At 30.3% G+C, this 22297-nt stretch overlaps 2 protein-coding genes across 2 annotated transcripts; one reads left to right on the top strand and one right to left on the bottom strand.

The window, feature by feature from the left end:
- The first annotated feature begins 15976 nt into the window (after nucleotides 1-15976).
- Nucleotides 15977-19090, top strand: LOC21396216 (ras-related protein RABF1). The gene is made up of 8 exons (XM_024175940.1): nucleotides 15977-16134; nucleotides 16358-16440; nucleotides 16687-16770; nucleotides 17271-17365; nucleotides 17572-17677; nucleotides 18020-18109; nucleotides 18218-18304; nucleotides 18942-19090. Exons 1-8 carry the CDS (start codon nucleotides 16110-16112, stop codon nucleotides 18978-18980), a joined length of 609 nt encoding a protein of 202 aa, XP_024031708.1. The 5' UTR covers nucleotides 15977-16109; the 3' UTR covers nucleotides 18981-19090.
- A 1712-nt stretch (nucleotides 19091-20802) lies between these two features.
- On the bottom strand, nucleotides 20803-21944 carry LOC112094597. The gene is made up of 2 exons (XM_024175947.1): nucleotides 21710-21944; nucleotides 20803-21594 (listed from the first exon to the last, which is right to left on the bottom strand). The coding sequence occupies exons 1-2, from the start codon at nucleotides 21816-21818 to the stop codon at nucleotides 21086-21088; spliced, it is 618 nt and encodes a 205-aa protein (XP_024031715.1). The 5' UTR covers nucleotides 21819-21944; the 3' UTR covers nucleotides 20803-21085.
- Between the last annotated feature and the right edge of the window lie 353 nt (nucleotides 21945-22297).

The raw sequence follows: 22297 nt of genomic DNA, 5'->3' as shown, positions 1-22297 counted from the left end.
TAAATTTCTCAGCATAAGATACACCAGGGAGAAACTCGTCTTTTCACAAGTGGTGTACGGAACAAGGAAAAATCTCCCTTAACCATAGCCAAAATCAAACTTATATATAAAGGGGCCTAAAACTAAACCAAATCCCATATCTCCAAATTCACAAACTAATCAGTCACCATTCAAAAACAACAAAAGCTTTCTCTCAATTTCTCAGGACACTCTCTCCAGTACTAGCAAGAATACACTCCCACGGAGGTACACAATTAATCATCGGCGGAAATCAAATGAATTTTGATCAAAAGAGATCGTCATCATCAGTGATGAAACAAACGGTGGATAATCATCATCAGGATCGGAAGTTTCGGAAGAAGAAGATAAAGAAGGAGGAGGAGAATCAGAAGAACATGAACTTCTGCGAGAAGCACGTGCGGGACCCATGCAGGTCGTTCGGAAGGAGATGTAGCCTGCTGGTGAAGGAGCAGAGGGCGAGGTTTTATATCCTGCGACGCTGCATCACCATGCTCCTCTGCTGGCGCGACTGCGGTGACCCTTGATCGGTTTTGTAGTTTTTTTTCCCCCCTATTTTTTGGGTGGTTAAATGATGAGTGTAAATTTTATTTTATTTTTTCTTCTTCTGATCACATATATATGGGTTTTAGAATACAGAGTACGAGAGGAAGGTTTTTGGAAGGGAAAAGGGAATGATATTTTTGATAGAATGTAGCTCTTGTTAAATAGAAAAATTAATATGTGTTATATAGCTCATATTAATTTTGTTTCTTTTAAAGATAATAATTTTCTTTGATTTTATTTTGTGTGATAGCACATAGTGTTAATTTATCTTTCTCTAGTCATATTATTTTTGTTTCTTTTAAAGATAATAATTTTCTTTCTCTATTTTCTTTGATTTTATTTTTGTGTGATCGCACTCGCACATAGTGTTAATTTCTCTTTCTCTAGTATTTTTGTGTTATTATCGATTTTAATGGTCTTGGATTCGCCTGCTAGGTCGTATTGACATTTAAGCAGATTTGGATTTTTTTTTTCTTTTTGATATATATATATATATATATGAGGGATTTTTTATATAAAACAAAATAATTGCATTGATAGTTTCCTTTAATTGTTTTGAATTAATTGTGTTAACACCATAATCTTTATTCAATAGAAAAAAAAAAAAGAAACTAAAAATCTTCGATCTGTTATATATGGTGGTTCTATTCATCCTTCATTAGTTTGCTGTATAATATATATTGTGGTTGCAATTGCTTGATGTTCTGGTTAGTGATAAAGAATATTTTTTCTTTTATGTTATAGGAAAATTTATATATCTGGGATTTTTTTTTTTGTGAGGCCTTTTACTGATACGATCCATCTAATACCAAAGAGAACATCATAAGTAACTAGGTTTTGTTAATCAATATTTTGTATATATTATTTGTCTAAAAGGTTTAAAATTTTCGAGGATCTGGTTTGTTTTGGGGCTTTTTGTACGGTTGCCTCTTGAACTTTACATGATTGACAATTCAATCTCTAAATTAAAATTTGTAACAATCGGGCTCTCTAAATTTTAAAATTTATTTTTTAACTTGTCCAATTGATGACACCATCAAAAACTTTAACAGAAATTTCATGTGCACACCCCCGCGTGCACATAATCAGATTTCAAACTGAAGTTTATTAAAAACATTTGTTTTTTTTTTTTGAAATATTAGAAGAGGTAATCAATTAACAACAATTTTGAAGAGCGTATACATATCCATTTCAAACAGAACAATCGTCGATATACAGAATTTAAATACAACTGAAGAGACAGACACACGTTGAAGAGTGCAATCATTCATCAACGTACGACTTGTTCTTTTAGAGTAAAACTTAAAAAAAATTTAAACTCAAGTTACAATTTTATTTAAGTTCGTATTCTGTTATAAATTTTGAGTTTGAACTTGAGTTTTAAATCGAGTTTTAACTTGAGTTTGAGACTAAAATCTGAGTTTAAGTTTCCCCTTCAACTCAAGTTCTTAAACTCAAACTCAAGTTAATAAACAATATTTTTTTTCTATTCTTAAAAACATCATAACTTTTTCGTTTTAAGTCTGATTGAGTTGATTTTTTTTCTATGCGTTCACAACAAAAAGACGAATAAAACTCCACCCATATACCCTATTAAAATTTTTCATCACCATTGAGTTTTTATTAAAATAATATATAAATTTAAATTTAAATTTTGACCCACCCAAACACAAACTCAAATAGATTCTCAATTCAAATAATAACTCAAATGTGCACATCCAAACACAAACTTAAGTTACAACTTCAACTCAAATTATAACTCAAATTTAACTCAAGATCTACACTCAAGTCACCATAACTTAAAAATGCAACTGAATAAGCCCTTAAATATTCACCAAAAGGCAACAGCTCTTGAATAAGAAATAAAAAATATTAAAGAAAAAACCAAATTTCAACAACTTTGAAATTCAATGCTTAAACTACAGAATTTGTCACACCAAAAACAAAAAGGAATGTAGCATCAAGACTTTAGACATCTGGACTATTAAAACATCAAAATCTTAAATTAAGATGTTTTTGAATATGAACCTGTAAAATCAAAAGGACTACACATGTAAATAGAACTGTGATGGTTCAGGAAGTTTTTTTTATGGTATTTTAAAGTTATAGTACATGGAAGTGATTGTTTGTTTGCTCTCTTTCTCTCTCTCTCTCTCTCTAACATTAGGGAAAAAATCTTCATTCTTTTAATTCTTATTGTTCTTTTCAGTACAATAGATGAATATATATATATATATATATCTTAAAAGAGTGAAATTCAAAGTAAACAAAGTAAAGTAGCTACCAAAAACATTTTGTTTACGTTGTCTATAATAGCGTTATAGATTGGAGCAAAAAATAGATAGCATGCTAATTATGTTATTTTCACTTTTTTTAATGTTAAATATGACATTGACATTTATATTGGAAATGGTCAACATTATATTAGATGTCAAATTATAGCACATGTCAAACTTGGCCATTTTCCCTTAATGAGTAAACATTTTTTTTACTCCTTTTCCATAAAAAAAAAAAAAAAACATGGTTGTTGTTTATTTAAGAAATTAAAATTTTCTTTTTGCAAGTTTTAAAACAAAATTATAATAAAAAATAAATATAACATTTGAAATATTATTATATATTAAGGAGTATTGGAGTACAATATATATTATTTTTATTAAATAATATGTATTTATTTTGAATATGGTTTAATGAATCAAATCATATTGAATCTGATCCCAAATCTCGTAATGGAGCCCTAATACTAATTAACAGAAGAAGAATAATTAGGAGGGGCAAAACAAATCTAAAATAAAAAAGAAGAGTAGTCAAGATAACGTGAAATTAGTAGGAATATCTTCGATAGAAATTGACATTTTTTTATATTGATAATAACTGTTTTTTTTTATCGTTTATTTGGTGTTATAACAGTATAATCTATTATTTAAATTAGTTTTGTGTTCACTTACTATAAATTCTTAACATTGACAAGACACTTACCAATCAAATCGTTGTAAAATTAATCAAACAATAAAAATAACAGTTTCCATCAATAGATAAAAAAAACAATTTTTACTGTAGAATTCTTACATTATTATATATACATGCAATTTTACTTCACTTGTAAAAATTGTTGTTTTTAACTGTTAAATTATTTTTTAATAATTAAATTTATATATATTCACATTAAAAATTTATAACGACACAAGACCGCTCATATTTCAAACTAAATCTAAAAATTAAAATACGTATCCTACCGAGAGAAAAAAAAAAAAAAAAAATCCATCTCCACGAGAAAGAGCCTCGTGAAATGAAAAAAGAATCCGAAAGGCAACCGACAGCAAGAATCCTTTAAACAGCGGGACATCGTACAGCTTCACAGACCATATTTCACTTGCCACCCTCCCTTTGTTTCTTTTTTTTTTTTTTTCCTCATTGATTGCCCACTCGTGCGCTCCTTTCTCTCTTTTCTTTTTTCTTCCCCCATCGCACCTGGCCTGGCCCCACTTCCCCTTTTGTTTTACAAGTTCAGCCCACTTTTCCAACGCTTTCTAAATAAATTGAGAGGACTTACAAGCACTCATGCAGTAGTTGATTTTGATACGATTCATATGGAGCTTTCTGTGAGTTATTTAACTAAGGACGTATGTTTTTAATGTCAATTTTTTTTAAAAAAAAAAAGATATATCAAAATAAAAAATATAAAAACTATATAAATATGACGATTTAAAATGGTAGGATTTATATATATGTATATATCTTGAGATAATATTGTAAAGAAAAAAATGGATATTGATACTTTACAGATATTGTTTGAAAAGTATAGTAATTTCACGAATACTGAGAGAACAAAATACTTGTGCTAATTGTATTCGAATTGAATGTCCCGACTTAGGGATATTATGATCGGAAAATATCCACAATTCACATATTCTAATACGACTCTCACGTGTCAGTTAAAACCGTGTGCTATATCCATAATATAGTTTTCTATATTTCTCAAGAGAAAAAGTAATGTTCTCTTCCCTTTTGTTTGTTGAATAAGTGCAATATTCAATTCAGTACATGTATCTTGGAACATTGTTTTGGACATTTTGAATTTCAAATATTCTTCTTGAATGATTGACTATGGAAGAGGAGGCTGACAAGGCTGCTCATAAATCTTAATTATTTGAAATTGCTTTGCAAAACAAAATGCACTTATGTAATGCTGCAATTAACATCTCAATTAAAGAAGAGGAAGAAGAATGCGAAATCCATCCAACACGAGGAAATTTTTATGATGGAGCATGTTATTTTACTCTATGAGTAGGAATTATTGTGTTTAATTGTTAGATTAATCTTTTAACAATCAAATTTATATATGTCCGCATTAAAAATTTATAGCGTGCGATTTAAAATTGCTTTATTACAGATTAGACCGTTGAAAAATTAATTCAATAATTAAAATATGCAGTAAATTAAACTTCTCCACTATTATTGCATTGAAGATTCGTTGAATAATTAGATGTAATCCCTTCTGTATTAAATAATGCATTCATGGTCAAAGAGCTATCAGATCATTAATACCAAAAAAAAAAAAAAAAAAAAAGACTGGAAATATATTAAAAAAATAAAAAAAAAAAAAAAAAAAAAAAAAAAAAAAAAAAAAAAACAATGCAATCAAAAATTATGGCTTATTTGGTATGAATGTCCCGACCAAACGAGGATGGATACTTGATTAGTCTAATCCAAATAAATAGAGAAGTTAGTGCGGAATTCAGCGTGGATTATGGCCACGTGGGACCATCTTCAATGGGTGACACGTGGGAAAGGGCCTGACTTGCATGGTGTCAAATCAATGATAGCCCCATTATCTGAAAATCATCATCATCATGATCATATTTTTCTTCTTCCCCCGGGGGGCAATAGTTTGAATCTTTGGACAGAAAATCTGCCTTGCATTATCTGTCTCATGACACTCCCGTTGAAATTTTATGCAACATAATTCCTTACAACCACAAATCTAATTTCTAATTCTAAAAATGTGTATAATTACTTTTTTTTTTCTTCTAAATGAATAGTTGTGTCGTCTTCAACTTTTCTTTATTATCTATAATAGAAACCTAACTCAATTATACTCATCAAAGAATGAGTTTAGATCTTAGAATCTTTCTCTTTAATAAGATTTATTCTTTTCTTTTTCATCTATTTTTCTGTTTAATTTAATACTCTATCGTGGGGTGATGAGTTAATTTTTGCATCTCAAGATGTATTCTATTTGTGGTTTTTATTTCATCATCTTTGTGTGTTTTAATATAGCTTTTTGTTAGATGTCTATATCTTTAAAAAGCAAGAGTAAGAAGCTTTTAAGTGGACAAAGATCGATAGCTATAATAGATTCATTAATGAAAAATCATAAGAACTTTTTACGAAGTAAGGGCTTTTTTTAAAGAGACAAAGATTTATTTCTTGTGGAGCTTGGTTTTAACTCCGCTGAGGAGTAATGTATATATGTACACACCAATCTGCAAAAGAATACAAAAAAATAAAAAAATAATTCTCCTTGCTTCTGACACTTAATTAGTTGTTTTATTTCTCGTATTGAATCCTTTGTTATGTCCATATTTGTATTTCTACTAGATCGATAGTTCTAGTTGTTGAATAAAGATATATCGCCTCTACAAAATAAAAATGAGTCATGTCTATATGAATTAATACCATTTTATAATTTGTGGTATCATAATCAATGATAATGATAAACAAAATTACTTTATAACAAATTTAAGTAATTTGTCATTTTCTGAGATTCGAAAATGGTGTTCGCAAATTTTTTTTTTTTTTTGGTTCAAATTCACAGAGCGAATTAGAGAAATTTCAAAGATTTTTTTTCGTTTTCCTATCACTACTATTATGATCGTTACAATTTAAATTTGAATTTAAAAACTAAATATAAAAGCAGTAAAACGTATTGTTTAGTTGATCCTTAGTAGTATATTCATATCGTAAAAACACAGCACTTGTTCATAATTATAAAGGTCGTGTCAAAAAATGGCAACTGATGATTACTTTCTTAGAAATTAAGGAACTATACGTTCTATTTTTTTTTAAAATAAAAAAAAATTAATTGGCTTTCCATCACCAATTGATGGTCTATTTTAGTAGAGATTTCAGAAACTAGTTTTCGGTTTCTAGATCGCAGAAGAAGCTTTCAAAGATCTTTTAAACGAAACCAAAAACTTAGGTTAAAATATTGAAAGTTATTTTTGAAATACCAGAAGAGTTTTAGTTCTTGAAAGTTATTTTAGAAGAAACCAAAAAACCTAGGTTAAAATACGGAAAATTATTTTTGAATTGTATATATCTATTATATATATATATATATATATATATTTGTCATTTATTAAGGAATGATTTAATTAGAGCTCTTATTTTCTTTTGTTGGAATAAATAGAGATATAAGCTATATTCAATATAAAATAATATGAAATATAATTCAATGGTTACTATTTCTAATAAGGTCATATTTGAATAATAATTGATAATGTAATGTGATAAAAATCTAATCTCATTAATTGTCATATGTTTTTTTCTAATTCACTAACCAGTTTAATATAACCGTCTAATCTTTATCACGCGACTAAAATAAGGATACTCATCGATAGATAAATAAATACTAGAGTAACGACATTATAACCACACCCTATATATAATATAAACAATGTAATATTTAGCTAACAAACCCTAGCTATTATATCACACAAAAGTCGGATCAGATTCAACGATTTAGTTTGGGTTCCAACATAGTTTGATAACGACATTGCTTAATGACTTTTAAGAAGTGCGTTTGAAAAAGCTTGAGAAAGGTAAACAAAAGAGTCTTTAGTGGAAGAATATGAACTATTTGGTTTGCAGAAACGTTGTTATCAATATCTTGTTCAAATAGCGCAGCGATCAAAAGAAGAAGAAAAAAAAAAAAAAAAAAAAAAAAAAAAAAAAAAAAAAAAAAAAAAAAAAAAAAAAAAAAAAAAAAAAAAACTATTTTCATGAGATGAATTTTCATAATTAATTGGCCAAAGTTGGACATAAGTTTGGGTGATACTTAGCTCGGAGTTGCTTGATAAGACTAACCAACTTCTAAGGGGACAATCCCACCTGAAGTTTAGGAAAATAAATGAGGCTTTCTATTAATTTCCTCGGAAAACAGTTATTTTTGCTTTTACGCAAAATAATAAAGACATTTTTCTTTCACTATCTTTCTATACCATATCTTAGCTTAGTAACACATATATTATCCACCAGTCTTGTCAAACCCAATCTTTACACTGTATTTGGTGGAACCAACATACTTTAGATAAAATCATATGTTATATCACTTGAAAGCATTGAATTCATGTGTATATCAATCTTTTTAAAAATCAATCCCAATTTTTATTTTGATATCTATTATCAGTGGCTCACATGTTTTGATTGGTGTACGTATTATCCTTTGCATTTATTACAAATTTTGATATACATGCTCTCTATCTCAACAGTAAAAATAAAAATAATTCTTTGGACTTACTGGTTTGATCCTACATTGCTAATGACGATTTATACGTGCTCAAGAGTCTAGTTTCTATATTTTGAGATGCGCTAAAAGTTCTACTTACAATATGGGTTTAATAATATATTCTCATATTTTATGTAAGTGTAATATATGCGTGTTTTTTACATAAATTTGTGTTTGGAGTAAGGATTCGTGCCATGGTCTGTGGCTCGTTACAGTATTTTCTCTCACAAAAAATACACGTAAATCGAAAATAATTCTAAATTATGATTTTAAATCTATGAACCAAATGTCCTATGATACTATATGACATGTTAATCATGTTTTCGAAAAGTTTTTTTAAATTCTCATTCTCACTTTTTATTACTATAGTTTCTCTAACAGAAATTTAAATTTCAGTTCAATTTTTTTACTCAAACTTATAAAAGGAACGCCCTCTTAAGCTTTTGACATCACTCAACCACTAATAATTACCCATTAATTAAAGCTTATAAGACCTATTTGTAACCGACTCTAAGACATTTCCTACCATAAAAAGAAGAGGCAAACCAATATATTTTTTTTTTTCAAATCCCACTTCACCTAACTGATCAATTGGTTGTGTTGATATATATATATATATATATATATATATATATTCTAGGGGACATTCCATACAGCTATTACACATTAAAGACCCATATATAAGGGTAGGATATGCCTTTCTTGTCGCAAATGTGACAAACACCCATCGTGTCCCAAGTATATGCATATCCCATTAACTTATGTGTAATGTATTTTTGACCAAGTTATTCTTCTCATCTTTGGTGGGACGGAAAATTTTGGAAATGTAGGACCCTTTTTGAAAATTATTTGGTAGAAGGATAACGTTTTCACGTTTTCAGATTAATTGGACATAGACACACAATGAATTGATCGTGCATGGTCTCCATCAATTATTTTGATTAATACTCAAAAAGATGTAAAAGTTTGCACGCTAAAAAACATGATAATTAATATAACTAGTAAAATTCTAATAGTGACAGATGTCGTCAATCTTAAATCCAGCCACATTTTGCTTGTATCTTTTGAAAAGAATAAAGTACTCTCGTAGTACTAATTTATTGATTATTACTCTAAATGCATGATATAAAGATTATAGGATAAATATTATACAATATATATTGTACCAATTAACTAAGCGACAATTAACATATGAAGCGATATATAAGCACACATTTTGGCTGGATATAGATTTCAGATATTCTTGATTGTTATCGTTAATTATATTAGTCAAATGAACGGCCCTTAAAAGGTTTTGTACATTATGTATATACATATATATATATATATCTATATATCCGCTTCCAAATGCAAATATATGTTTTCACATGAGCACCAAATGCATATATTTAGTTATTCTTAAAGGAAAAGGCTTTCATTTTGTTTTCTTTTGTGGTTAAAAAAAACTGTAGAAATTCCCAAGCTTAAAAAAAAGAAATTTTGTTTGTCTTAACAATTTTCAGGCTAATATTTGGAGCAAAAATCTACTTATCAACAAATAATATTATATAGGAACACCAACTCTTGCATAAAATTTGACAACTAGAAGCAATATTTTCTTTAACCGCGCATAAAATAACGAGTGATTAATCCTAAAGGTTAAAGTATTAATCTAGACGGTCCTAATCATTTAGAAACGTTTGGTTCATGGATTAGAACCATGTGATTAGAACTATTTTTGATTTACGTGTATTTTTTATGAGAGAAAATACTGTAGCGAACCACGAATCATGATTCGAATCAGAGAACAAATCCCCCAACCAAACAACACCTAATATATACATTTAGTCTAAAAAAACTAATATCATGAGCCAAAATATATTGCAAGCCCTTTCAATTGTCCATTAAGAATGCATGCCCAAATAAAAATCACAGAAATAAATAAGGGCACGGTCCTTTCAAAAAAAAAAAAAAAAACTAAACTAAATAATATGAAAAAAAAAAAACAAAAACAACAAAAACAAAAACAAAAAAAGATTAGATGATGAAGCTCTAAGGCAGGATATTTTTGGCGGTGCAAAATAGTGTCTTATTGGGAATCGAGGTAGCTAGCTAGCTAGCTAGCTTGGTTTTGTTTTTAGACCAACTCACCAACCCCACTTTCTAAAGCACTTCCTTAACGAAGACAGGAAGCAAATGGGTCCCCTCATGATCTGTTCTGGTAATATTATTATAAACTACTTGAATGATTGTTTCATATAAAACACTATTTATTTATTTATTTATTTATTTTATATGGCCAATCTCCAAATTCCATGCCTTTGTTTCAAACCTAGGTTTTGGCTTTTGTCTTTTTTTTTTTTTCAAAAAAATAAAAAAATAAATCTATCCATGTATATTTGTTTTTTGCTTCTCAATTTCTCTACCCTTTTTTTTTCCTCATAAAAATAAGAAACCATAACACTAGTAGTTCATGTATATATGAATGATCATGAACGGAGTAAACAAGCAGTTCCCCCCAACGGCAGTAAGAAAACCATTCCAGTAGTGATTGTCCCAATGATATGATCAAGACTTGAAATTAGACTACCATTGACCTATAAGATTCTCCCTCTTAAGGCACCAAGGCATACACTTTTACGTATATATAACCAAATATCTGCTTGTTTACTAATTTTAGCATCAAAATATATAATATAATCGGTCCGTGCTTACCAAAAAAGATAGAAACCCTAATGGCCCGAGTTTATTAGCAAGTGTTTTATTACCAGATGAGAGACTCTTAAATTTGAGTCTTGTAAGAAGCGGTTGAGACAGACTTAGAGTCCGTTTAGTTCGTTGATTTGAGTTTTTTAATTTGAATTTAGATGTAACTTTATGTGAGAGCTTTTTACTGTAACAAAAAAGTTAGATGTGATTATTTTTAAAAATTTTTTACTATAATAAAACTCGAATTATAAACTCGAATCGGTAAAATGAATGGGGTTCTAAAAAAAAAAAGCCATGTCATTATTTAACTTTAGGCCTCGTTCGTTTTGCAGATTTAAGTTTTCAATTCGAGTTGAGATGTGACATTTTGAGTTTTTATAACTGTAGTAGAAAAAGTTAGATGTGATATTTTCTGAGAGATTTTAACTGTAAAAACTTAAAATTGAAAACTTGAATCGGTGAAATGAATGATGTGTTAATCATTTAACGGAGCAAACGTCAGTTTTCATTGTTTTATTTTCTTTGAGAAAAAAAAAAAGAAAAAGAAGAGCAAGCGTTTTGCTCTGTCTTCAAGGTTCAGATGAGCAAAAACACTTCCAGTTTACTCTCAAAGGCATTCAACTTGAAAACAAAAACTCTTATGGTAAGAGTCTTACCTATAAAAAAAAAAAAAAATTTTTTTGAAGACAAAAAATTGCTCCATATTACTTTCAAAGGCATTCACTAAATCTGTTAATTCATAAATCAATATTTTGGAAAGAAAAATCTGTTCCCTCCGGCATCTTATCCGACGGTCTCGCCGTCAAGCTTTTCTTCGCTCTCTTCATCCTACAGTCTTCGCCAATAGACCAACATCTGTCGGAGGAAAATATTCTGCACAGTGAGTGTAAAAACGGTGGTAAAATAAAAAATAAGTATAAATAAAAATAATATGGAGACAAAGAATTTTATATGAAAAATTCTTAAAGGAGATGTGATAAAAATGACGGGATAAGTATAGAAGGATTTTACTATAAAAAAATATGAATTATAACATTCTTTCTAAATTACATAGAGAGAATAATGCAAAATCACTCTCTCATGTAAATATGAGAAACACCTTACAAAAGAAGAAAAAATAGAGAAACTAAGGGCTCGTTTGGTAATGTTTTCATAATGGTTTTGTTTTCAATACAAAAATAAAAATGAGATTGTTTTGAAAATTATTTTGGAATCGATTTTGAAATTACGTTTGATGGTCTTTCAAGAGATTAGTTTGAGTATGATGAAAAAAGTGAAATCGTGTTTGGTTACATTTATGTTTGTTTTGAGTACATGTAATTAATAATCTTAAATTATTATATTAAGTAATTAACATTTGATAATTATTTAGCAAATAAAAATTAATATATTAATAATATAATAATAATAGATAAATTATCATTAATGAGTACATTAGTAATTAAACTATATATATAATAAATTAATATGTTAAATCATTCAAAAATATTAATTAATAATTAATTATAAGTAATTACTATGTTAGTAATGTACTCATATTTATTAGATTATAATTAATTAATTAGTCTATTAAGAAAAATAATTAATATATACATAATTTATTAATATTTAGTTTACTACTTAAATTATTAACTTTTAGTTACATAATTAAATAATTAGTTAATTAATTACTAATATTTATTTAATAATCTATTATTTGATATATAACATGATCAGTTTTTAATAATTATTTTTTTATAATGATTAATTACTAATTATTATTGATTAGCAAATTACATATTGATAATTATAATTTAATATTAATTATAAATTCAGTAATTTCTTTAACTAAATAATTATTTATTATATTATTAATAAAATTAAAAAACATAATAGTAATAAATTAATATTTAATTAATAATTAAGTAATTACTATCTATTTATTAGTTATTAAGTATATCTATTTATTAATTAATATATAATATATAATATAAGTAGTAATTAATAATTAATTATTTAATATAACATTGTTGATAAGTACTAGAAAATGAAAACATAAAAGGGAAAACAACTTTTAATCATTTTCTACTTTCTTTACAAAAATCATTCTCATTGTTTTTTATTTTCGTTTCCGTTTTTTAATTTTTATTGAATAAAAACGATTTGTAGACCGTTTCCGTTTTCATGCCTCAAAAGACGTGCGAAAATAATTTTTTAAAACAACTAAAAAATAATTTCAAACGCGCCCTAAATTTCTCTTACACTATGGAAATTCTCTCTGAATTGTGAGAATATGATGTTTAAGCCTTTCCTCCAAGCACCTTTATATAAGCTCTAAGAACGAACCGTGGCAACAAAAACCTTGTGGTTAATAATTGACCAATTTGTGGCTATTTATTTTACTTGGTCACCATTTAACCACTTGACTAAATTTAATCTACACAATTTTGTAGACTCGAATCATGGGCCTTATACTTTATCAATTTTGAGCCTTTGGGCCTAAATCTAATCCAACGGCTAACTAACGTTGTAGTGTTGTTAACTTATTAATGACATGACCTTTTTTTACTCGGTACACATGATTTGGGACAACAATTTTTAGACAGGTAATTTTAGTCCGCTTGAGATTATCTCTAAACTATCATTCAATCTTATATTTATTAGCACACTCTATGGTAATAAGGTAATCTTATATTTATTATCATTCCATATTATATTTATTAGCACACTCTATGGTAATAAGGTGATCTTATATTTATTAGCACACTCTGTAGTAATTAGGTGATGACTTTGTCTCCAGACACAAGTAATTATAATCCAAAAGAGTAATAAAATGCACAAACAAGTCACTACAAAGACAATTAAGAGCGTAGATGGAAGTGTTGATCACTTATTATCTTCGAATTTTGACCCTTTGGAAATCATAGTGGCGCTATATATATATATAATATATTTTTTATGAAACATTAAGGCAATGTTTTAAGTCTCAGAAAATATAGCAAAAAGTAGCGCCAAAAAAAAAGACCTATCTATATGCATAATCGCTGCTAATTTAAACTGTTTGTACTCGAATTATTATCTATTCATCTCTTGTACATTTTTTTTCCCTAAACGTTAAAGAGTTGTAAGATCAATGATGTGCCAAAAAAAAAAAAAGGTTTTCAAGTTGTTGGGGCGAACATTAATTTTCTCCGTAAACAATGACTTGTTCTTTTGGAGTTTAACTTGAGTATAATTCTTAAGTTGAATTTGAGTTAAAACTTGAGTTGAACTTGTGACTTGAGTTTGTATTTAGTTGTGTACATTTGAGTTATGGTTTGAGATAAGAATCTTTTTGAGTTTGTGTTTGAGTGAGTCAAAACTTGAATTTATATTTAGATAGTATTTTAATAAAAACTCAATGTTGATGAAAAATTTTAATATGGTATATGGGTCGGGTTTTATTCGTCTTTTCGTTGTCAACGCATAGAAAAAAAATCATCTCAATCAGAATCAACACGAAAAAATTATAGCATTTTTAAGAATAGAAAAAATACTGTTCATTAATTTGAGTTTGAGTTTCTGAACTCGAGTTGAAGGGGAAACTTGAACTCAAGTTTTAGTCCTAAACTCGAGTTTGAACTCGAGTTTAAACTCGAGTTTAAACTTAAAAGAACATAAACTCAAATAAAGTTATAACTCGAGTTACTTTTTTTAAATTTTTAACAAGCCTTTAGAAATCAATTAAACAACAGTGTTTAATAGTCTTAAAAATTTTAAAAAATATCGCGTTTCTACATAAGCAATAAATGGACTGCTAATTATAATATCAAATTGTTTATTAAACACAAAAAATTCAAATGAAAACGATATGTCGTATAATCATATAAGCCAGAAGCCAATATAACGCACTGCTAATACAAAACGACATGTCAGTGTTGGTTGTTGTTTTCTTTTTTTTTTTTTTGGTGAAAACCACTGTACTATATGTCGTTTATTCAACTTGCAAACATCAAGTATCTAGCTAACAAATATCAATATCGTTGATCATTCCACCTAAAATGTCAACAAACTATTTAAATGGAAAAAAATCTTTAACCGAATTAGGGGTTCTCAATACCAGATCAGTAGGTTTGAAGGAAACTAAAAAATAAAAATAAATAAAAAATCAAAGTGCTGATTTACTTTTTGGTCGGTTTGATCTATTTGAAATTTATTATAAAAAAAATTATAACTCATATTTAACCTGTTTCAACCTATAAGTAGAATACATTATATTTTAGTAGATTGTATAAATTTAACTATTAACTTTTTTCTAGTTTTCTTATCATATGTATGAGCATATAAAGAAATATGACAAGTATTGAAAAATATATATGAAAAAAAAAAAAATTGGTCAGTTTGATGGATTTGACGGTCGGAAATTTTAAAAGTGGGTACCAAAACAAAAAAAAAAAAAAAAAGATTCTAAACGAAAGTAAATTGCTTTGATTTGGTTAGTTTTATCAATTTTTTGAACATTCATGCCTATTTTGGATTGGTCTTTTAGCTTTCTTTTTTTGTTTTTCCCCTTCCTTTGTGGCAAAATGGTCTTTTACTTTAATGACCAAAAAAAAAAAAACTTGTGGACGAGTTGAAAACGACTACGAAAGTTTCAGAGTACAAACAATATGCAGTTTATTGATTAAAGACGACAGACTTTTTTTTTTTTTTTTTTTAATTGAAACGACGATATGCCGTTCAGATTTGATAGATGATTTTAACTTTACAATGACATGTCGTTTTATGAAAGGGTCAAAAACAGTTTTTTTTTTTTTTAGGAGATATAAACTTTTTTTTAGAGAGCTTACAAAGTCCAAACTTCTAAAATAAAGGGACACGTCTTTCTTTTCAATAAACGACAGATAAAATGTCTCCTTTCCATAGAAACGGCAGCAAGCTTTCAAGGGCACAAGATTTTTTTTTTTTTTTTAAGGTCAAACTGCAATATGGAAGACAAGAAAATCATTTTCCAAACCAAAAAAAAAACATATATATATTATGTTTTCAATTCTAATTTAAGCCTCAATTAAGAAGCAACCTAAAATAACCAAGTACATATTTATTTTATTTTAAAAAAAAACCATTTATCTCTCTCTTCTGATGAAGAAAACCTAGAATACAATTTAATTTAAAAAACAATATTAAAGGAATAAAGATAAAATATCCAAGCCCAAAAAAAAAATAATAATAATAACGAAATAACAATCTTGACCCGGGTGCTTTGTTCTGTGTTCTATCGTTCACCTGTGGCAGAAAAGGGCAAGTCTTGAAGTTCAAATTGTACCATACCATCTGATCGCCTTCCTGTGCGTACCACTTCCTTAATCAGGGAATTTCCGCCGTTCAAATGGGTTGTTCATCGTCTCTTCCAGGTAAATCCCTAACCAATTTGATCCCAATAGTGGTTTTTTATCCAGTTTGAAGGTTGATTCCATTTGAAACCCTTACCTTAGTTTCGTCGATTCTTTGGATTCATGAGCTGAAAGTGTTGAAATTTATACCGATTTTAGCTTTAATCGAGCTTATTTGTTGATCATTAATTGATTATGGGGATAATTGTTGAATTTAATTGGATTGGGATTTTTGGGTCTGCAGATAGGGGTTCTGCGAGTGCGAGGCTGGTGGGTCAAAATTCGGAGAACGGTGGCGCATCGGATTCGAAAAATATTCGTGTAAAAGTAAGAAAGATTAGACCTGATTGTTGGAAAAATTGATAGTTATTTTGATTTTTTTTGTATTTTTTGAGTTGGGTTCTTCATGTTCTTGATGATTGGAAGATTTGTTTTTGTTTTTTCATTGGAGTAAGTATTTAAATTCAAAGGAAAAGTCAAGATAAAGTTTTTATTTTCTATAATTATTTTGAGATTTGTAGTAGTATTAAATGCAATGCAATTGACCATCTCATAATTTGTGACTGGTCACAGCTGGTTCTGTTAGGTGATTCTGGAGTTGGTAAAAGTTGTATTGTACTCAGATTTGTTCGCGGCCAATTCGATCCAACGTCCAAGGTAAAAAAATAAAATAATAATAATAATAATAATTAAAAAAAATTCAGTTGTGTTTATCTGAGAAAACATCTCTCTCTCTCTCTCTCTCTCTCTCTCTCTCTCTCTCCCCTCTCCTTTTCCTTCTCTCTTCTCTTCCTCCCATTATTGACATGAAAATGATTAAAAGGATATGGACTCTCTCCCCTTAATTTTGCATTTGGGTTCATAGCTATTGTTTGCTTGGTCCAAGATAGCTCTAAGATAACATTATTGACATGAAAATGATTAAAAGGATATGGACTCTCTCCCCTTAATTTTGCATTTGGGTTCATAGCTATTGTTTGCTTGGTCCAAGATAGCTCTAAGATAACATTATTGACATGAAAATGATTAAAAGGATATGGATTTAGACATAAGGCTCTGAACAAGCATATTGGAAGAAATGAGGAGGTACAAATCACTATTAAATGCTAAATTCATCGAAGGGTAATTTCAAATTTTTCTTATTTTTGCGATTTCAGGTCACTGTTGGAGCTTCCTTCTTGTCACAGACAATAGCTTTGCAAGATTCTACGACTGTGAAGTTCGAAATATGGGACACTGCTGGGCAAGAGAGGTATTCATGACCGAGTAATTGTTAAACATCTTGAATTTTTTGCACATTCATGTTCTGAATAATCACTTGCATTTGTCATCTTATATGAAATTTTCATCTCAAAATGTCATTTAGTTCTGCATGTTTCCTACATACTTTTCCTAAGTACTCTTCCTTGGATTCACATTTTCCGATTGAAATTCACTAGTCGATTGTTTTCCATGTAGATATGCTGCATTGGCTCCCCTTTACTACCGAGGTGCTGCAATTGCCGTTGTTGTATATGATATAACAAGCCCAGACTCATTCTCCAAAGCGCAGTATTGGGTGAAGGTAATTTAACGTTTTTGTTGAATTGCCTTATGTGGAAGTTCATAACATAGGAACTATATGTCATTGGGATTGGAATTGGCTTCAAAGTATATGAATGTAGTATGTTTGTAGAGTCAGAAGTTTTTGACGTAGAGTTGGAGTAAGTTTATTATTGGGTAGGTCACATCTGTGATGACTGGGTTAAATGCTTGATGACTATCTCCCTGTTGATCGCTAGAAGTGAAAAAATGAATTTAGATTCATATTCAACTATTTTGAAAACCTGAAATCCATTAATTATATCTAGTTAGGTTTTCATGGAATTTTCTATCCAAGTAATTGATAAAGCTAAGCATTCTACAGGAGCTGCAAAAACATGGGAGCCCTGATATAGTTATGGCCTTGGTTGGTAATAAAGCCGATCTTCATGAGAAACGGGAAATACCAGTTCAAGTGAGTGAAATTCTACAAACGTCCAGTAGAATATTAAGTATAGATTTCGCTATATCAAGTAAAAGGAGGACATTTATTGAGCTGATGTACAAATGTTGAATTGTGTAGGATGGCATGGACTACGCGGAAAAGAACGGGATGTTCTTTATTGAGACATCTGCAAAGACTGCAGATAACATCAATCAACTGTTTGAGGTATTTCTGATTTTTACGGCTGGTGTATTCATCCGAGAATCCTTATACTATATTTTATATTTGTTTATGTTTGATGGCCAGTCTTTAAATTAAAAATACAACAAACTGCTATTACTTCCCATATTTTATTAAAAACAATTACCATTTAATTTGTTTCTAACCTGGGCCATCATGTGAATCGCCGCATATCAACTAAAAATCTTAAATTAAGGATCTTAGACACATAGGTTAATTCGGCACTACAACATGCTTTGGGAATTTTTTTGAATAGGGTTGAAAGTTTATTAACATTCTGTAAGAAATATATCCTGCCGTTCATTTTTCTTTAGCATGCACTTGAATCTCTCAAAACTTAATTAGGCCTCACATCCGCGGGAATATGGATTGGATACTAGTATGGCAAGTTGGAAAGATATAGGATAATCTCTGTTGGTTTCCCTGCTTACATACATAAAGGCTTCTAAACATATTCTATTTTGACTTTGGGTACTGCCGGGGAAGTTAATCTTGCTCATAAGCTTCTACGGATTTAGTGGAAGCCATGGTTAGATTGTATTATTTGTCTCGATCTTTAAAGATCCTATGTGAACTGAGAGTGGTCATTTTTTTCTATTTTTTATTTAAAAAAAAAAAACAGGAAATGGCGAAACGACTGCCTCGGCCAACTGCTCAATGATTGTAGAACCTTTGAAAGTGAAGTAGCCGAATTTACCCATGCTATGGGGGAACTCATTTACCCTCCTGTTACCTGTAATTATAAGTTGGTGTATGTTTTGAAGATGTTTCCAAATGCCTGCCCTTTCTAATGGCTGTGTATCTTCTGTGATTTTTTCACTCAGGAAGAAGAAAAAGAAAAAGGAAAGGAAAGAAAAAAAAGATATTCTTGGTGTGTGAAATTATTATATTGCAGATATCGACATCTTCTCAGTTCTCACCAATTCGGCAATTCATTATAGATTCAACTGAAAATGATACCTTTCTGTGTGTGTGAATGAAACAATTTCAAACAGCGGATGTTGCAGCAATGCTTGGTACTGCTTTCTGTTTTTCAAAAAAGAAAACAAACGTGTATATTTTTTGGTTTCTAGTTGTTAATTCTATAACGCTAAACGGTTAGTAAACTTTTGCTTCGTATTTCTTGTTAAAATGGCATACATATAGTAAGAAAACCTGAAGAGCACGTTTGCTCAGTTGTGTATGTTTTTTCAACAAGTCACAAATTCAAATGTTATGTGACTCACTAAATTATAAGAGATGATCCGGCATTATTTTACATGTCAATCTGTAATTAGCTAAAAAACCTATAGTGATTATCATTGACGATAATCAGAAAATTTTCCCTTTTTAATCACTAATATTTATGCAAGCGCCATTCTCGAGGGGTGCAAGAAGCAGACCAGTTACAAGGACAAAGGGAGCCACGACTGAGTCTTTTCGCTGGGAAAGGAAATGCCCGATTTTTCCTCACTAACCCATTATGTTACGACCCCTGCATAAACTTGGTTGACGAACAGCCTCGTTCACTTCGTTAATTCGAGTTTAGAATTCGAGTTTTTCTACAGTAAAAAGTTCTCACAAACAATCACATCTAACTTTTTTGCTACAGTAAAAAGTTCTCACATAAAGTTACATCTCAACTCGAATTCTAAACTCGAATCAGCGAAGTGAACGGAGCCTGTTTATGAGCCGCTAATGTAGCGGCTTGTCGAGCATTTGACAAACTCACCATCCATTTTAAATAGGATTTGTCCCGTAGACACACGAGCAATCCAACCTGTAGGATTTCCTTTTTCTCTTCCCATTTTGACTTTTGTGGGTTTCCTGGTAATAGAGAGATATATGAAAACTCTTACCCATATCTTACTATTTCTTCGGAATTGTTCACTCATAGCACGATGGAATTGTCCAATTGTAGCCCGATGCGCTGCTTCATTGGCTCGATATGAAAGACGACTAGCTCTATAACTTTTAGTGCCATATCTTCCAAAACCAAGTTGTGTAGCGTAAGTGCTAAGAGAGTGGGAGGCCAAGTTCGTTCAGGACGTAGATCGAGGAGTCTTTTGTGACATCGTACGCGCTACCGATGAGCTCCGCATGACTTCCTACATCAGGGCAGGACAAAACACGAGTTGGTTGACTTTCTAGCCAAATGAAAGCCTACATAATCAGGGGACAAACAAAAAGATAAACCAGCTTTTTAAGAGGAAATGAGACCAATACCTTTTAAAAGGTGCATGTTATTTTTTATTAATAATATTTTTTGTCAAATAATTATACTACTAAAAGGGTGAATTAAAAATAAGGAGTAAGAATTTAGACTCATGCATTCTTATAGATAAATTATACAATTTTCTCTTTTATTTTTTTTTAATATCCAAAGCAATTTTATGCCCGACGAAGATCAATAGATCCGCAGCAATAATGCTTGGGCTTTTTTGAGTTTTAGGTTTGTGTTTTTTTAATTTATTTATTTTAATTTTTTCTAAGGTTGCGTTCTTTTCAATAACTCCAAATTCAAGATTGGAGTTAAAAAAGTGAGTTTAATTGGAATTGTGTTTGAAACTTGAATTGTGTGTTCACTTGGATGATTTGTGAGATGTGAACTTGAGTTTTATGTTCACTTTGACAAAAACATAACTCTAAAATTTTGCAAGTATTGACATGGATTTTTTGACTACACATTAATACACCTATATACATAAATAACAGAAACGTCCATAAGTTCATTACAACGTATTGTAAAATAAATACGGTAGTCAAAATTGCGGAACAAATATGTAACTACCGATTGCGATATGCTTCCAATGCCGCCCACATGCTAGCTGCCATCTCGTCCCTCAAAATATTCATTTGTCTACGATGTGCGGAGTTCTGATTTTGTTCCGTTCCGCGATCAGGATTGTGATTCTGATTAACATCTTGATCTGCATTTTCTGGATCAATTTCAAAAACTGGAACTCCGTCTCGTGTGTACTGGTGCAGTAGCTCATCGTTATTGTTGTACATATGTATGAAATTGTGAAGCACAGCACAAGCAATAGGAATTTGTATCTGTTTCTCTATTGGGTAATTATTTATGCACTTGAGTATGCGGAACCTTGCTTTCCAAACACCAAAAGTGCGCTCAATAGCATTTCTTAGGGACGAATGCGTGTAATTGAACAACTCACGCTGAGTTCGAGGACGCCCACGTCTTGCCCTATACTCTTGAAGGTGATATGTGCTCCCCCGGTACGGCGCCAAGAAACAATCGTTGTTCGCGTAGCCAGAGTCTACAAGGTAGTATTTACCTGCATTCGCCATTACAAAGCAATAATTAAGTACGGCCAACTCTTTAGTGAAGTCAAGCAACCAACGATGATGCTTGTTTATCAACATATATAGCAAGGATTGGGATTGACATACCGGGCGGTGGAGTTGGGAACTTTTTTTCTCGTACCCCCACTACGGATGAAAGAACGCGCGCATCATGTGCCGATCCCTCCCATCCAGCTAATATGTAGGTAAACTTCATGTCAAATGAACATACCCCTAACACATTTTGGGAGTAAAAACCCTTCCTATTCCTCCATACTTCGGGGTTACCTGATGGTGGAACACAAGGGACGTGAGTCCCGTCGAGAGCTCCAACACAATTCTGTAATCAATTAAGAACAACGAGGTTACCAATTTAGGTTGAGGTGGGGGTCTCTCAACGTAGGTTTGGTAATACCAGAGCATAGCCGCGACACCTGCTGTCTCATAGTCATCATCTGAGTCATCGTCTATTGTGTTGTCAGGCGACGCGTTCGAAGGCCCTCCGTTCCACATTACAACCTGTTCGCCAAATCTGCTATAGTAGAAGTCACAAGTACAACATAGTTAATGTTGAAATTGTGCAATAATGTAATGGCAAAGTATAAGAGTCACTACCAAGTAAAGTCATTAATGCAAATTGCATCATGTCATCAGAACACTAATTGAAAGAGAAAGCAAACGAAGTAATAGTTTCGA

Source organism: Morus notabilis, unplaced genomic scaffold, assembly GCF_000414095.1.
Source record: "Morus notabilis unplaced genomic scaffold, ASM41409v2 Scaffold48, whole genome shotgun sequence".
In the NCBI taxonomy this organism is placed as follows: Eukaryota; Viridiplantae; Streptophyta; class Magnoliopsida; order Rosales; family Moraceae; genus Morus; species Morus notabilis.
The sequence above is the reverse complement of the archived record's forward strand: the minus strand, read 5'-3'. Positions and strand labels throughout refer to the sequence as shown.

What these genes read in the sequence shown, in the direction of transcription:
- LOC112094597 (XM_024175947.1), bottom strand. Translation starts at nt 21,818, where the DNA reads ATGAAGTTTACCTACATATTAGCTGGATGGGAGGGATCGGCACATGAT. An exon ending in GTTCCCAACTCCACCGCCCG is followed by an intron (nt 21,595 to 21,709) that starts GTATGTCAATCC and finishes TGGCGAATGCAG; the next exon opens with GTAAATACTACCTTGTAGAC.
- LOC21396216 (XM_024175940.1), top strand. Translation starts at nt 16,110, where the DNA reads ATGGGTTGTTCATCGTCTCTTCCAG. An exon ending in AACGGGAAATACCAGTTCAA is followed by an intron (nt 18,110 to 18,217) that starts GTGAGTGAAATT and finishes TGAATTGTGTAG; the next exon opens with GATGGCATGGACTACGCGGA. An exon ending in ACATCAATCAACTGTTTGAG is followed by an intron (nt 18,305 to 18,941) that starts GTATTTCTGATT and finishes AAAAAAAAACAG; the next exon opens with GAAATGGCGAAACGACTGCC.